At 33.1% G+C, this 17990-nt stretch overlaps 1 protein-coding gene across 1 annotated transcript; it reads left to right on the forward strand.

The window, feature by feature from the left end:
• The first annotated feature begins 12376 nt into the window (after positions 1-12376).
• LOC138129331 (inner centromere protein A-like) lies at positions 12377-17405 on the forward strand. The gene is made up of 2 exons (XM_069045621.1): positions 12377-12499; positions 14877-17405. The coding sequence occupies exon 2, from the start codon at positions 14887-14889 to the stop codon at positions 15955-15957; it is 1071 nt and encodes a 356-aa protein (XP_068901722.1). The 5' UTR covers positions 12377-12499; positions 14877-14886; the 3' UTR covers positions 15958-17405.
• The last annotated feature ends 585 nt before the right edge of the window (positions 17406-17990 follow it).

The following is a 17990-nucleotide window of genomic DNA, read 5'->3' on the forward strand; positions in this document are numbered from 1 at the left end:
TTATTTCTAGCAAATAATTAGTACCTATTGCTGTTCAAAGAGGAAAATGCTGTTAGTGTTTTTGAAACTGGCCAAAAGCTCAGGACTTGAGGATGTTTTTATTTGTTTAAAAATTTAGTTTAGTTGTGTAATGTGTAAAATTTGTAAAATTTGTAAAATTTGTTGCAAGTAAACACTTAACTGATATTTAAAAAAATTCTTAATATTATCTTATGGAATTGCAAAAATTAAATTATCAATCGACCTACTATAGGGTACAAAGATACACAATAGTTATTTTTGTATTAAGTGCGCAAAATTATTGTTTTTTGTTGGGGCATGAGAATGAGTTTTTGGTCGAGACCGTCAGGTCGAGACTTCAAACTCATTCGAATGCGCCAAGAAAACAATCATCTTTCGCAATACAATACAAACACTATTTTTTCTACAACCGCATTTTAAAATTTTTGAATTTTTAAATTTTTGTAAAATTTTCCTTGGATGCTAAAATATAACTATTTTTAGCACCCAAGGAAACTTTTTGACAAATATTTTTTCACTATCAAAAATGACATACTTTGCGACTTGATAACGATGCATAAATGCCACGTTTTTTTGACGGTTGTAGAAAAAAAATTTATAGCGATATCTTAACCAAAAATTCAAAAAAAAAAGAATTAATCTTATCCACAACAATCCATTGTTCGATGTTTTTTACACATAAACACTTAATTGATAAAATACTTAAAACTTTCACAATTTCTCGATTTAATATTTCTGGTATTTCTTTTGTTATTGTTTTATTTCCGTGTTCCCTGTTTAGTAACGATTTTTATTTGTTCTTTGGCTTCGCGTCAGCCCCACAGTTGTTACCCCGAGAGCGCAGCGACCTGTTCGGTGAAGAAGGTGGACTGCCCGGAGCTCACCAAATGATACAAAGTGGTATCTTAAACTAAATGCTTATTCGCTCAAAAGAAAATTGTGAAAGTAGAATAACCCTGACTGGTTCCGAAAGGACCTAACAATACTAACAAAATCGACAGTAGCACCTGAGAGGTCCTTCTCCGAGTCCGCGATTAAAAAAAAAAAGGTAAATTTCGAGTAAAGGGAAAATGAAAAAAAAACTAATGGAAGGAGGAAGAATGACCGATCCTTGCGACGGGCGCTAGTACCGCTACGCCGCCCACTCCGGCGGCGGCGGGGAGGTCCTCAGGTTCTTTCCTCGCTTCAGATAAGTAAAATAAAAAAAAATTCTAATCGCGATAAGACCCGGAGAAGAACCTCGCATAAAAAGTCGTTGCTCCCAATCCCGTGATTAACAATAATGAATAATGATGAACGAAAATACAGCAATCGCGCAATTAATAATAAAATGTACGAGATTGAAAGATTTTTGACAACCACGACCCTCTATGATATACCGGTGTCCCTAAAGTCAACATTTAGAAGTAAACGAGCTTAATTCATTCCAAAATATTTATTTTAGATGTAAAACTCATCGCTTTGAAGAGTTTGAGATAAAAAAAAAATAAAGAAGTAGTGCCATTGGGGTCATTAATAAAATCTTTACTTCAACAACTGGAACTAGACGGCAACATAGCCAATGCACTGACAACTGGTGTTTTGAAAAAAGTGTCAAAGTTAAGCTACGATATACAGGGCGATTCAAGTTTTACCGCCCGAGCGAAAACACCTACTGTACCGCTGTAGAACATTCTGTAAAAATTTAAACTTTTTTAACAGGTAAATATTTCGTTTTAATTCAATACCCGGTAGATTAATTTACGTAATTTTTGGATGAGAGTCCTTTCAAACATTTAGGAAAAATTTGATGTCATTCAAATCATGAAAACATCACCGGTTTCCGAAATAAATGGAATTTGATATTAAAGTGCAAGATTTAGCTATGATTTATTATTAAATTTGGCGGTCACTTCCACAAAAAAGGTTGACATGGCTTGTTTATGGCTTCAGGGACTTAAGAATTACTAGAAAAGTTGTCAGCAGATGTCTACCCAACAATGAAGTATTTATTTATTATTTATGACACTGCAGTTGTAAATCTTGGTCATTTTTCCCTCTTAATGTTAAAATTGGAATAATTCAAAAACTAACAATTTTCTTTTGATGCGCATTTCATAAATGTGTTCGAAAAACATTTTTTTTTTTGTGGATTAAAATCGATTTTTTTAAATTTTATGGCTCTGAATGAGGTGATACGGGTAAATTGATTGCACACATTTGAAGCCTTATATCAAGGGAATGTAACCCCAACGTTTCATAATTTTTACTAATTTTTTCATAGAGTTTATCGTGCGGGCGGTAAAACTTGAATCACCTATATCGTGCGATCCATTGAATTTGTAATTAGAGTTGGCGCTGGAACTGTCAACGCATGTCTAGTTTTGAACTATCGCGATAAACGTCACATTTAATGACAATTGTAAAACAGAAAATGGCGAATTAAGGATTTGAGGAATTAAGAGAAAAATTACAATGGTAATATTTATTTTATTAAACAATGTTACAACAGATGCTGAAAGTATTCACCATTTTGTTCTAAGCATAAACAGGCCCTTCGTTTAACTCCACTGAAACATTAATTTATACACAAATAAGTGTATCGATTCAAAAAGACCTACGGCTTCAGTTCCAGCGCCAACTTTAATTACAAATTCAATGGATCGCTCGATACTATACTTGGGCCGCCCAACAGCTGGAGTAATAAACTGGCGTGATCTTCACGTGATTTTCGGGGGATGGTTTCCTATTGGGTAAAAGGCCCGCGTTAAAAATATGGTGCAGCTCAATGCACGCAGCCGAAATTTTCAAGCTTCCACGGTCTCGTAGCAAAGCGCCTTGCTGTCTCGTATGTTTCGTGCTCTTGTGTTTTCGGTGTTTGGTTTAAATTTAGTGATTAAATTTTAATCATAAGTCAGTCTTTTTCAAGGCTTTGTTCACAATTAAATAGGAAATGGCACAAAACTCAAATTTAGCGAAGCAGTGTAAATCAGGCTTTTCATGACGTCGCTACGAACTATCACGTGAACATTTCGTGATCACTCCAGCTGTTGGCTGGCCCAAGTATAGCAATGAATAAGCAGACATCTATTTGATTTTGGGTGAATGTCTCGGACATGCAGCCGAAGCAGTTCGCGAATACTCCGTACGTTATCCCCATCGGCACCATTCCGACAATAAGGTTTTTTTTTGGTTGAACCAGGAAGTACGAGATACTGGACTGGCACCCGCTTAATCGGTCCTTGTTTTCTACGATTTTAAACGGCGGCAGCGGAGGTAGTGAACGGTAAGGGATTAGCGCTGGTGATAAGAATGATCGGGTTGAGTGATGAAAGTATCATTTTTATAATGGATATTGGAAAAAAAAATTAGTTTAATTATTTCTTTAAAAGCGTCAGCATGGAAACTGAGTGAAAAAGTGCGAGATGTTTTCAAAAGTTTTTTTATTGCAAAAATAGATATACCTTGAGTTTTTTTTTAATGACTAGATAATATTGTTTAATATAAAAACAGTGCTAGGCTTTGTAATTTTCACAAAAATAAAATTAACAGGGGGTTGAAAAATTAGCACCTAAAACCCTATGGCCAGTCTTAAAAAAACTCACTGTACACTCATATCATGTACACAAATTTTAATTTACCCTTTTAAATAAAATTGTTTCTCCCTCTCATCAGTGTTATTGCCAATTTCAAGCAAAATACTCGCCATAATAATCTAGTCCGGCTACCACTCGTCGACTACCTATCGCACTAATCCCCGATAACCTCGGGAGGAACTCGTCCGTTAAAAAGGGTTATGCAGGTAAAGAAGTGACCACCGGGGGAACTCGGATACGCCCTTTTAAACATGGTCCGCAAATTTCTTTTGAATGCTACATTACCACTTTCAAGGATTCCGCCCCCAATAAATGGTTGTTAAGGACGTTTCGTTGCAATTATCTAAAAATTTAAATTCTTAATTTAGCGAACCTATTCGGAAGATTACAGTACTACTGAAACCTACTATATGAATTTCCTTGGCAACTTTACTATTTTCATTTTTCTATATATTTTTTTTATTTCCAAACTGCACTTACTCGAAAATCGCCAAATATACTGAAATTAATTTAAAAAAAACTGTATCTTTATATTATTATTTTTAAATTCTATAACAAATAATTCAACAATTTCCCCTATAACACAATCATATCTTATTATAAGACAACCGGATCTGTCTACGACTTTGAAACTTTTAAATCCTTAAGGCGGTGCTTTAAGGCGGATGTTGCCGCTGTGTACAGAGAATATGTCAGACGAGTTAACAATGACATCAAAACAGATCCAAAGAAATTCTGGTCATTCCTGAATTCCAAGAATAACTCCAGCTCTATTCCTGCTTCCATGGTTTTTAACAATGCTACTATAACGGATCCTCAAATCATAGTTGATAGATTTGCTGATCATTTCTCAAAATCTTTTACGAGGGATGCCGCCAGCACTCTCCCATCTGCTTCTCTTCCGTATGATAATCTTACTCTGACGAGAGTTTCAGACGATGATGTACTTAAAGCCATAAAATGCCTTAAACCTAACATGACTAGTGGACCTGATGAGATACCAAGCCTTGTGATAACGGATTGTGCGGCGGTCTTCGCCGATCCTTTGTGTTTCCTATTCAACCTAATATTAAATACTAGTTGTTATCCTATGAGATGGAAGACTTCGGCGGTGCGCCCCATTCACAAAAAGGATGACAGATCGGAGATTACCAACTACAGGCCTATTGCCTTAATCAGTAACTTTGCAAAGGTCTTTGAATATGTCCTGTATAATTCCTCACTCCATTATGTCTCTCACAAGCTATCTCCGAATCAGCATGGCTTCACAAAGTGTCGGTCCACCGAGACGAACTTGGCGTCGATCAGTCAGTATCTATCTGATGCGTTAGATAACCATTCCCAAGTGGATGTAGTTTACACGGATCTCTCGAAGGCCTTCGACATGATTGATCATGGTCTTTTGTTGATCAAATTGGAGTCATTCGGTTTTTCGGATAATCTTGTGGAGCTAATAAGGTCTTATTTAAGCGATCGATTTATGTACGTGGGAGTGAATGGGTATGCGTCTAAGCCCTTTAAGCAGGAGTCTGGCGTTCCGCAGGGTTCTGTTTTGGGTCCGCTGTTTTTTAATATCTTCATAAACGATCTGGTGGACGATCTCGACGTACCGCACCTCTTGTTTGCCGATGACATGAAGATTTACCTTACGATAGACTCGATTGATGATGCTCTTCGACTTCAAGGCTGTATTGAGGAGATCTCTAGAAGGTGTAAGTTAAATAACCTTGTTCTCAACCATCTTAAGTGTAGCATAGTCTCATTCACAAGGAAGACCAAGCCTCTCTTATTTGACTATAAAATCAACGGCTCCATTCTTACAAGACGTGAGTCTATTAGAGATCTGGGTGTCATCTTCGATTCCAAACTATCCTTCGGCGAACACATTCGGACCATTGCGGGGACTGCCTTCAGGGCACTGGGTTTTGTTTTGCGTGCTGGCAGGGAATTCTCTGATGTTACGACCCTGAAGCTTCTGTACATCACCTATGTGAGATCCCGGCTCGAGTATGCTTCCCTTGTGTGGTCACCGATATATGATGTTCACTCTTCTCTTCTGGAGCGAGTGCAACGCAGATTCCTGAAGAATGTAGTCTTCATGTTGAATGGTGCATATCCGCCTCGTGGGTGTCCACAAGGTCTTCTGCTCGGTGAGGTTGGTCTGCAGTCTCTGCTTGATAGACGCATGGAGCATTCGGTGATCTTTTTGTTCAAATTGTTCAGAGGGCTGCAGGAATGTCCTCCCGTTCTGGAGAGGATCAGCTTGAGGGTTAGCCGGTCGGGATCTAGGGTAAGGAGTGTTTTCTACATTGGTCAGCGCCACACGGACATCGGGCTCAAGTCACCCGTCACTCGAATGCTGCGAAATTACCAGAGTGTCGAGGCCCACATCGATATTTTTTGTTGCAGCATTTCGCAAATCAAAAAATTCTTCTCCATCTCCTCGTGAATTAGGGCGATCCTACTCAGATGAGTACTCGGTAGTTGTAGCCTGGGTGTTGGGATGCTCTCTGTGTAATGGTTGTTGTGTTGTGATTGTGTTTTGTGTATCATTTTCTTTTTGGCAGGGCTTCTAATTGGGCGTCAAGCCTGTTAGCCGTCAACAATAATAATAATAATAATAATAATAATAATAATAATAATAGATAGAGTGCCGTGACAACTGTCTAAATGTCAATAAATTCGCTCTCTAATAAAAACGCGCCAAATGTTGTTGCAAGTGCTTCACTGCAATCCAATGGTGCTACAGAAGTTAGAAAACGCAAAAAATGGACTATGGAAATGAATATTTTCATTATACGGGAATATTTTCGGATCACGAAACTACAGGATGTTGTGAGTACTTACAGGCTTGATTTATTTAAAGCGTTCCAAAGTAAGTAAGTACCCCCAGTTTCCTGTTACTATTCAAAATTTAGCTGACCAGAGGAGAGCCATTATGAAGAAAAACTATATCCCTTCGGCAATTTTAGAAAAGATCAAAAATGATGTAAAGTTAGAATTGTCAATTAATTATTCTGACAATAATGAAGTTTCTAATAATTTACTCCAAAATTCTGTTGAACCGCAAAGTTTACAAAGTTTATCTAATCATAATGACTCTTTCTGTCCAATTATCGATTCACCAAACACCATACAAACAGACATACATAATTTAGACTTGAGCTATAATGATATACATGTTATTAATAAAAATTTTTACTACCATCAAAATTTTAAAGAACAAATTGAAGATGAATTTAATAGAACTCTGAACGAATTTGAACATATAGAACCATTTAATAGACCACTATTACCTAAACAACAAAGCTCCAAAAAATTCTTTGCAATGATTGAAATTTTAAATCAATTCATTTTACCTAAATTTGTAAATAACACCACAAGTTTTAAAAAATTACACAGTATTATATATAGTGGAGCTTTAACAATTATCAGATTAAATGGATCAAAAGAAATTGGCCAGACAAATAATATAAAAACGAAAGAATTACCAAAATGGGAACAAAGACTAAATAAACGTATTAATAATATCAGACGAGATTTAGGTAGAATAACTCAATATTTAAAGGGTATAAATTCTAATCATCTAAATAATTGTATTCAATCCATTTTAAATAACAACCGAATACATTATTTAAAATATAATGAATATAATAAAACATTAATAGAAATCAAAGACACTTTATTACAAAAGTTACATATTTATTCTAAACGACTCAAAAGATATAAAAATAATAAACAACGGAAATTTGAAAACAAACTATTTAGAAATAATGAGAAGTTGTTTTACAAAAATTTAGCAGATAATAAAACTCAAACTAACAATGGTACACCAAATATAAACGAAATTAAAGAATTCTGGTCAAACATATGGTCAAATGAAGTTCAATTTAATAATCAGGCAGAATGGATTCCTCATTTAGAAAATGATATACCAGATAGTAATAATCGACATCATATTCAAATTAGCCTTGAAATTTTAGTTAAAAATATTAATAGTTCACATAATTGGAAATCCCCTGGAGGTGACCAAATTCATAACTTTTGGTTAAAAAAATTTACTTGTATTCATAAATGCTTACTTTAACGGATTTATTAGGGAACCTAACACATTTCCAGAGGTTTTGGCCCATGGTATAACATATCTGAAACCAAAAGATTCCGATACTAAAAATCCATCAAAATATAGGCCAATCACATGTCTGCCTACAATTTATAAAATTATGACAAAAAGGTTGTCTTAAAGAGTGTTTTGGTTGTAAAGAACAACTCATAATAGATACGGTAATAATGGAACAAGCTAGAAAAAATAATAGAAATATTTATACCGCATTCATAGACTACAAAAAAGCCTATGATTCAGTACCACATTCATGGTTAATTAAAATTCTTAAAATTTATAAAATTAATTTGGATTTGATTAACTTTTTATCTCATGTTATGACATTTTGGAGAACTACTTTAAATTTATCAATAAACAATACTAAATTAAAATCCGAGCCTATTCAAATTAAACGGGGGATTTATCAAGGAGATTCTTTAAGTCCTTTATGGTTTTGTCTAGCCATTAATCCTTTGACAAATCTATTAAATAGCACTGGATATGGTTTCAATATTAGACTTAATAATACCACACTATCCAAATTAAATCACCTTCTCTATATGGATGACATAAAACTTTATGCATCAAAAAAGAATCACATTTTATCTTTACTAACAATAACTGAAAATTTCTCAAATGATATTGGGATGAGTTTTGGTATTGATAAGTGTAAAATGCAATCAATATGTCGCGGTCATTACGAACATTTAGAATATATAACTCAAGGAGAAATCATTAAAAATTTAAATAAAGGAGAATTTTATAAATATTTAGGTATTAATCAATCAAATCATATTCAACACTCAATTATAAAAGAAAATTTAGAAAAGCAATTTTATTTAAGAATTAAATCTATTTTAAAATCAAAATTAAACGGTAATAATTTAATTAAAGCAGTTAATACATATGCTGTTCCATTTCTGACCTATTCTTTCGGTGTTATAAAATGGTCCAAAACTAATTTACAGAACATAAACATTAAAACTAGAGTTCTTTTTACAAAATTTAGTAAACACCATCCTAAATCTGCTATTGAAAGATTTAATTTACCACGCGAAAACGGTGGTAGGGGTTTTTCAAATCTAGAAATACTGCTAAAAAATCAAATTGCTTCACTAAAAAATTATTTCCTCAATAGAGCTCGTGATAACACCTTTTTCAATGCTTTGGTTTCAGCCGATAAAGGCTACACACCTTTAAATTTAAGTGATAATATAATTTCAGACATTGTTAAGCCAAATATACCTGACACAATAGCAAATATAAAACAGAAGTCTTTACATGGGAGATACTTTAAAGAACTGGAACAACCAGAAGTTAATATTCAGGCATCTCATGCATGGCTTAAGAAATCAAATATTCACCCTGAGACGGAGGGTTTTATATTTGCAATACAAGATCGTGTTATAAATACAAGAAATTATAAAAAACACATATGCGGTTTACAATCGATAATTGATAAATGTAGGATTTGCGGAACTGAAGGGGAAACAATTGAACACATTATTTCTTCTTGCACCGTTTTGGCTCAAAGCGAATATAAAAAACGACACGATATATTCGCTAAAATTATACACATGAATTTAGCTGTTAAATTCAATTTATTAAAGAATACACAACCACATTATAGTTATACACCAGAAAGTTGTTTGGAAAATGACAGTTACAAGTTATATTTTGATAGAACAATTTTAACTGACATTCATATTAAGCATAACAGACCAGACATTATTATTTTAAATAAACAACAAAAGCAAGCATATCTTTTAGATATAGCTGTTCCAAATTCACATAATATAACACAGACATATAACACAAAAATTAATAAATATTTAAAGCTGTCCGTTGCTATGAGAAATCTTTGGTGTTTAGAAAAAATTTCGATTTTACCACTTGTAATTTCAGCAACGGGAATAGTACCGCAATCTCTTTTTAAAAATTTAAAAATTCTGGATTTAGATAACACATTGGTAGTTGAAATTCAAAAAGGTATATTATTATACTCATGTCACATCGTGAGGAAGTTCCTTAACATTGACACAGAACATAATACACAACAAAGTCAAAATGCGGAGGCAAGACGCCGGTAATTATGTTGATAAGCACTGCACTATTACTTGATAGTAATATCCGTAATAGTGTATGTACTCCGGCAAAATTGCCGTGCCGCCGGGTGGAGGTGGGATAGTATAATAATAATATCTAATAATTTGTTTATTTCCGTCAATTGTACCATTGTTATATATAATATATATATATTATACATATCTTGATTAAAATTAACAAAATTTATCATTGGAACTGATAATTACAGGTTGAAAAATATACAAAGTGCATAGATGCATATTTCCTTAGTTTTTTGAACGTATATTATGGTATTTTTCCTTCTTCGGAAATTTACCAAAGGGATTTTTCCATTTCATGATTTAGCAGGTAGACGAACATCCACATCATTAGAGATGGACTTATTTAATCTTCTTTGCTTGGTTGCGAAATGTCTCCCAAGAGGTGAATTTATCTCCCATGTGTTGATAATCTTCTTATTTCTAAATGAAGGCATTGAGTGTCTTTCACCTATCCTATTTACTTGTTTCACGGAAGGGTGGATCAACTATGAGATAAACAATTCCCTTTCATCAACATTTTTTTCAGTTCTTACCATTTATTCAAGCACGTTAACTTTCCAAGTGTGTTAAAATGACTATACAGTATATCTGAGCCCGATGGTGCTAAGTCATAAAACGACCGAAACACTGACAGATTCCAGTGCGTCCAAAATATAAAGGAAAGGCGTTATTCTGCTTCTAGAGCGCAATTCAGCCTACCGGATGCGGATATTTTTGGATTTAAAATACTATCCCTGACATCTTCCCAGACATCATGTTTTCTCACTCTTACGCCCGCACACAGCTTTCAGAACAAGGATGGCCAGTTTGTTAACGTGATCTGAGCGCAAGTATCTTCCCAATAAAAGAAACAACCAGGTTTTATGACTTACCGGCATCCAACTCAAAAATAGAGAATAAGCAAGTAACATACAAAAATACCTTACTAAAGAAGTTAATTGCCGACAAAAAGTCTTGAAAATGATTGACTTTTTCATATTTATTTCCCCAGTCTGCGAAAAGAGGGTAAATTTACCAGTATTTTATACATATAATATGATTTTATTTAACAACAACGCAAATTAGTAATTAATAATTACGTTAATGTCCGACTGTATTGTTATTGAACGATAATGACACAGTTTTCTGATACGTTATTGGAGAAATAATCCCCATCAACTCATGGAGTTTTGACCGTTCTTCCCAACTCACCCTGAATAAAAAAAGTGTTTTAGATTATGCATATTAATTGCATATTCCAATGCATAACTGCATATTTCAATGCATATTTTCATGCATTTTACATGCATATTTTGGCTATTTTTTAGTGCATATTTTCCAATCTCTACTGCTAATAGATTTGTATTTAAATACACACAATATTTGCACATATGAATAAAGTCAATTCTCTTCTAAAAGCTTTATTATTATAAAAAAAGGTGCCAAAAAATTTGAAAATTGTAAGTTTTAAAATTGTCATTTTACGGTAACTAAAGCAAAAGAAAATAAATGAATTCATGTCCGATTTTTTTTTCTGATCCACTTGAAGATAAATTAGTACTCCTCTATATCATTCAGAGTAGAAGATCTTTTTGTGCTTCGCCCAGTTTCCGACCTCGACTTCGTCTCGGTCTTCAATCTCTGGGCTTAGCACAAAAAGACTCACTTCTACTCTTTATATAGTTATTATTTATTTGATGAGTTTATACTTTTCATCTTAATTCTTTTTTTTTTTTTGTTACACTAAATTCGGCGTATGTATTCACGAAAATAAATTATCATTTAGCTAAACAATCACACTGAGTATTCACTTCATAACATTTTGGCTAATGAAAATGCTCTATTTTTTAAAAATCGACCAATCAAATTGGAATTACGCGGTAATTTTTCACGCCAACAAATTATTGATAATTTTTTTGACAACTTGTATCAGAGATTTTATGCATTTATTTGAAGAAAACGCATTATTATTAATGTTAACATTATTGTAATGAACGAAATTTGTAATTCAAATTTGTCGCGAAAAGTTTCTGTCAATTTTGTCAATTGTTAACCTAACAAAAGAAACTTTGTCTGTCGTGTTCGTATCGTGTTAGTGTGCACACGTGTTTTGTTGTCATCTTGTCATTGTCCAAATTGTAAAACGGCAAACAATTAAATCTCCCATTATTTTCGGTAATCTGTGATTATTTATCGATCCCGGATCCTCATCTCAACAATTAAATATGAATTGATATATTGATTATAATTTTAATTTGGCCTAAATTTAAGGTGCAGCGATCATTAGATGAATACTCAAATCGAATTTCCCTCGTGATTGAGAAATTCCAGATAATTTTGTTAGTGATCACTCGTGTCTGCTGTTAAATTCCCTACTGGTGTCCTCCTGTCGAGAATTTTTACAACAGCAGACACTTGTGATCACCGACACAAAATTATCGGTAATTTCTCAATCACTACGGCAATTATATATGATACTTTCCAAGAACGTAATTTCGATAAAAAATTTAAATTCAATTCAATCAATTTTGATAAAACATTATTATCACACATTTATTTAGTACGTGATAAAATGAAATTGTAATCTTACTTATATAATAAAAATAAAGTAAGTTGGATTCTTCTATCATTGTAAAGTGTGTTGGTGCTGTCAGAAAACTAACCGCTTGAACTTTTTACTTTCAATTTGTTCTAAGGTAATATTTTTATTGAATTATATGTTCTAACAGAAAACTTTCGTGATATTGATATGAATTAGAAACTGATTTTTGCTGTATTAGAATTCAGCTTTCAATTGAGTTTCCTTTTATATAAACCGGAGGCATTAATTTAATCAGTAATCAGTTTTGAGCTACGTATGACATTTGTCAAACAGAATGAAATTACACAATAAAACGAAACACATTAAAATAAAATAAACAGAAACTATTATTCAGTTCTTCTTATTAACATTATCTAATGTAATGAAATATGGTGAGTTCATAAGATATACTCTCGTGTCAAAAATAATTTACTCCCTAGAATTCGAACTTTTAGGGAAATAACGTTTTTCATGTTGTGTAACTAGAATTTTCAAAAGTAATTTTGAATGCTTAAGGTTGGTTACTATGAATTGAGAAATTAAGTCCAACTAAATACGCCGCCAGAAACCAAAATTGATTGTGAAACGAAAAAATATCCATCACTTACCTTACGGTTACGATATCTTTTGTTTATCACCAGAAATGCGTGAAGTGAGTGTTTTTTGTGCATGAAAAGGTCTTCTACGCCGAGACGCAGGTCGAGGCAGTAAAAGCCTTTGATTCCACAGAAAACAGTGTGTGAAGTGAAAAACAGAAAAGCTTATGTGTGTGAAATCGCATTTCACACAGTGTTATGTTATTATATTACACAACAGTGTAAAAAAATTGTATGTAAGAAAATGACCTACTTCACACACAGTTATCTATTGAAAAAATCGGCGGGCATAAATTGGACGCTGGCCAGCTGACTGACTGTTTAATCCTACCCTTAAACTGGATGCCGCACAGAGGATTAATTTACTTTTTACTTGTTTCTTTTTTTTCCATAATGATAAGTGGATATTTCGTAAATTTCATATCAGATTTGGGAAGAAACTTCTGTAAAACCTCAAAGTTTAACTAACGTAAAGAACTGTTACGTATCAACATTATACCGTTTTAATTTAGGTGAAATTACAAGATTGCGCTTTGTAAAATGTGTAGCTGATTTATATTCTAATGTAAATAGAGAAATAATTAAATTATAAAATATGCACTATACAAGGTGTCAATAAAAATTTTTTTTTTGTAAGTCAGTGTTATTTTATTATAATCGGTCAGAATCGTACAAGGTACATCTAAAATATAATTCACAATAATAGCATGTTTAAATCAGAATTCTTACTAAAACAATTATCAAATATTTGACTTTGCATCTTGTTTGTTATTATCATGATTTATTTTATGTACGACTTATAATTATAAAAAAATTAATGTAGGGTAAGGTTTATTTTTATCATTTGAGTGTTTATACATATATTTGAAATAAATATCGACTAAGTGAATTGCACAATGACACAAAAATCTCAGCTCCAATTACAAAATGTCCTACATTTTTGATAAGATTTAATAAGAGCTTTAATTAACAGGTTAATAATTATTTTCTCTAATGTATCATTGAAAAGAAAGATAATTAATACTTACATACATTCCCAGTACAAATATTTGTACCTACTGAGAATCAAAAGAATTCGTAACTCTTTTGTTTAATTTATATCGGGTGTAAATTTCCCTTCAAAGTTGGCGATGAAGAGTCGATTGTTGTGAACGCACCACAGATTACAGACCACGAATCTGCTGTTTAAATCTAACCTCACTTTTTGCTTTGTTTGTATTTTTACTCTGCAGACTGGTGATGGGTACGTTCACAATCGACTCTTCAACGCCAACTTTGAGGGGAAATTTAAATGAACACCAGATACAAAATTTGTATGTATTTTGCGAAAAAATACGAAACTAAATATTAGGAGGCGAAAAGAAAAACTTACGTTGTGTACTTATCCGCATTATAAAGTAATTTAAATTAAAGAATTGAATATTTACTGCTAAACTAAATCATTTACGTATAATACAGTAGATCGAATATTACTTACGAACGAGACAACGTCTTTTTTTTTTAATTGACTCTAAATGTATTGGTTATAGTCGTACATTTATTTGCATTTGTATAAATACGCACAATGCATACGTTATAGTGATTTTTCTTTTAATAAATCTTAGTGCGTAGGCTACTACAGGGTCGTTATAAATGATTGTCTCATCGCAGTAGGCGTTGGTGACGTAGTTGAATGTGCCGCAGGCTTCATAACATGAGTGGGACTAGTATCGCCGATAGGTGGGGCTACTGGCGGTAGTGGAACTCTGTCTACGTCTAACGTTACGAGGGTGGCTCACATCCAAAATTTGTGTGGGTTTTCAACGCCAACTACGATGGGACAATTATTTATAATGACCCTGTACAATAAGAGGATAGACATATTGTACCACACCTCTTATATCATCGATTTTTCAGTCTAATCACGATGCCTAGTCAGGAAACTAGACTTCGTATAGTTAACAACACCACCACGGGGTTGACAACTGCGGTGTCCGGAATGGACGGTTTTGATTGGGATGGTAGTTCGCGACCAGACAGAAATTTTAATGGAGTTTTTATCCATGCCAAATCTTCACAAGAACGAAGAGCTGAAGTAAATAAATGGGCTAAAAACTGTCCTTTTATCATGACCCTAAATTTTCAAGACGGATCTGTAGATGTTTTCAAAGTAAACCAAAAATACGCTATAAACAAAGCCAGTGCAAATTTTGACCACAGGAGAAGATCACATAACATTTACTGCGAACGTCCAGGAAGCAAAGTACTTGTCATAAGAATAGAAAATACCTCGCAACAAATAGAGAACGAACAAGCAGAAAAACTGGACAAAGAAGCAATCGCAGCAATGAAAAATAAGCAATTTGAAGCAGCATTGAAGAAATTAGATGAAGCTTCGCGTTTAGCTCACGACACCAAAACTGTTCAAGGCATCAAGAATACAAAAGCTGAAATTAACAATCTACAGGGACAAGAACTGTTGCAACAAGTACTCGATTCGGAAAACGCAAACGAATCAACAAAAGCAGAAAAAATGTTTGACGCAAGTCTGAAGAAGTTTCAGGAAGCTGAAAGGATAAGACACACCGATGAGCACCGACGCAATTTGGAACTTGTCCAAACGAAAATTTCAGCAAACAAAATCTTCAACGCGGGTAATGATGCAGAAAAGGAGGCGCTTGAAATGTTGAAGAAAGCCAGAGAGTCAGATGTTCAGAATGATTTTGTCGCTGCACAAAATAAATATAAGGATGCTTTAAATAAGTATAAGGAAGCAAAGGAGAAATTTGACGAAGGAGTGAAGAAAGATAAGGGCAAATTTGAAATGTCTTCCAAGATTGCAGCTGAGAAAGTTATTGATATTGAAAAAATTGTGGGGGACATTGATATCGAAATTTTAAATTCTGAAATAGTTAAAACGACAGTGACCGATAATGACGTAGAAAATAGTGATGTCAATACTGACAGAAAAGATAATACAGTATCCGTAATAGAATAGATGGTTAACCTACTTACTTTTATTTTATACATCAAAATAGTTTATAAATATATAATTTGACTTATATTATACATGGTTATTCTAAATGATTGTAGTCGAAGTAGGCCATGCCCATGTTATTACATTTTTGCCGCTTTCATGTGAACTGTCAGTTTTGTCGCTGTCACTGTCATTTTTTAGATGAAAAGTGCGATGATGAGATTTTTATTTATTTTTATTAAATTAACGATTGAATCCAGAAATATTGAGTTGTTTTGTAATCAATTTTAAAAAGATTGAGTTATTTTGCACCCATTTTATGTCTCGTGTGTACTCACTTATTCACATCATTTTGATGTTTTTTTATGTGGAGCGGCAACCATAAATTTTACATTCAGTTTTCACGCCTACTTCGACTACAATCATTTAGAATAACCCTGTATTTGTATTACGACTTTGTAAAAAGTTATATGTAGTTGACAAATAAGTAAAACATGTGTTAAATTAGAATATATTTGGTTGGTATATAGGCTTTGAGTTTAATAATAATTAAAGAGGTAATTATGAATAAACAATTTTTATAAAATACGTACCATCGGTGGACATTAAAAGCTGGAACAGGACATTTATTGAAGCCAACGGGAAAACAACCCACAAAGACGAACATCACCAATAAAGTTAACTCTGTTTGTGCTTTTTTGTTGTACATTTTGGCTAGTAAGTGTTGTACGTAGTTTGATATCTTCTGCCTTTTCATCCCCTGTAAATCATTTTTTTTAACTTTCTGTCTGATTAGTTTTTATCTGAAAATGCTAATTGAAAGTTCTGATTACCGTTAGTAATCCCCAGGCGTTTTTCGCGTTTGTCTTACTGCCAAATGACCATTTCCTTCGTTCTTCATTAATATCGAGAATTGCATGAGGTGATTTCGAAGTTTTTACGTTAAATAATCTGTACCTGTACAGACGTGATCACAGAATCAGACAGACGTTTTTAGTTTCTCCTACTTCAAATATTGATTTCCGTTATTAATATTGATAAATACAATAACATAATTGCTTTACTACCATGGTCAAGTTTTGACAATTCTGACATTTTCATATCATGTTCACACCACACAAATATTTAGTGTAAAACGTATGCAGCAGTAAACAGCGCCTACTATGTTTTTGGTTGTGGTCACAATCAAAGTGAATAGATATTACATACAGAATACATAAAAAGTACATATGTTGTACAATGACTTATTTAATCCAGAATGTTTACTAAAACAATAATCAAATATTTATCTTTGTAACTTTTAGCTGTTATCAGGATTTATTCTATTTGTGTCTTGCAACTGTTAAAAATTGATTGTACGGTATGTTTATTTACATCACTTGATTGTTTATGTGCTTGAAATATCTACATGTGAATTGTACTTCAGATTGTACTTGATTAACGACTTATTAAACTGTACTACACTTTTCCTCGATGATTTTTTTCTCCCTCATTTGGTGTACCTATTGTTGGTTGCCGCATTCCCTCGGATGAAATTTTGCGGAAAAATACGAAATAAAAATAATGAGAAAAGAAATATTTATGGATCCTAAAGTCCATTCAAAAATCAAAAAACCACCAATGTCGCGTTTTCCTCGATAATTACTATCGGCAACGCTGTCCAGTGTAAAATTTGGTGAGAATTGTAATTTTTAGGTTAAGTGTTAAATTACTCAAATTTATTGGGGTTCATGTGAATTCTGTTCTGGGCATGCTTACGTAAAAATAATAAGAACTAATAAATAAATGCAACTTGCTGAGCAATAATAAAACAATTTGAATGAAATTCAAAGCAATTAAATTTTATTTTGAATCAAATAAATGTCATAATTTATAGTTACCAACATAGTATGAAAAAATAACTACCTAGAGTTTTTTAAATTTTACCAACCTAAAGCAACAGGTGGTGGTTTTTTGATTTTTGAATGGACTTTACGTTGTGTTTTATTTTTCATTTTGTTTAATTAGGTTCTAACGAGAGGCCGTACCTTCGGAAGGTTTTTCAAAAAATGGAA

This window comes from Tenebrio molitor, chromosome 4 (assembly GCF_963966145.1).
Source record: "Tenebrio molitor chromosome 4, icTenMoli1.1, whole genome shotgun sequence".
In the NCBI taxonomy this organism is placed as follows: Eukaryota; Metazoa; Arthropoda; class Insecta; order Coleoptera; family Tenebrionidae; genus Tenebrio; species Tenebrio molitor.

What these genes read in the sequence shown, in the direction of transcription:
- LOC138129331 (XM_069045621.1), top strand. Translation starts at nt 14,887, where the DNA reads ATGCCTAGTCAGGAAACTAGACTTCGTATAGTTAACAACACCACCACG.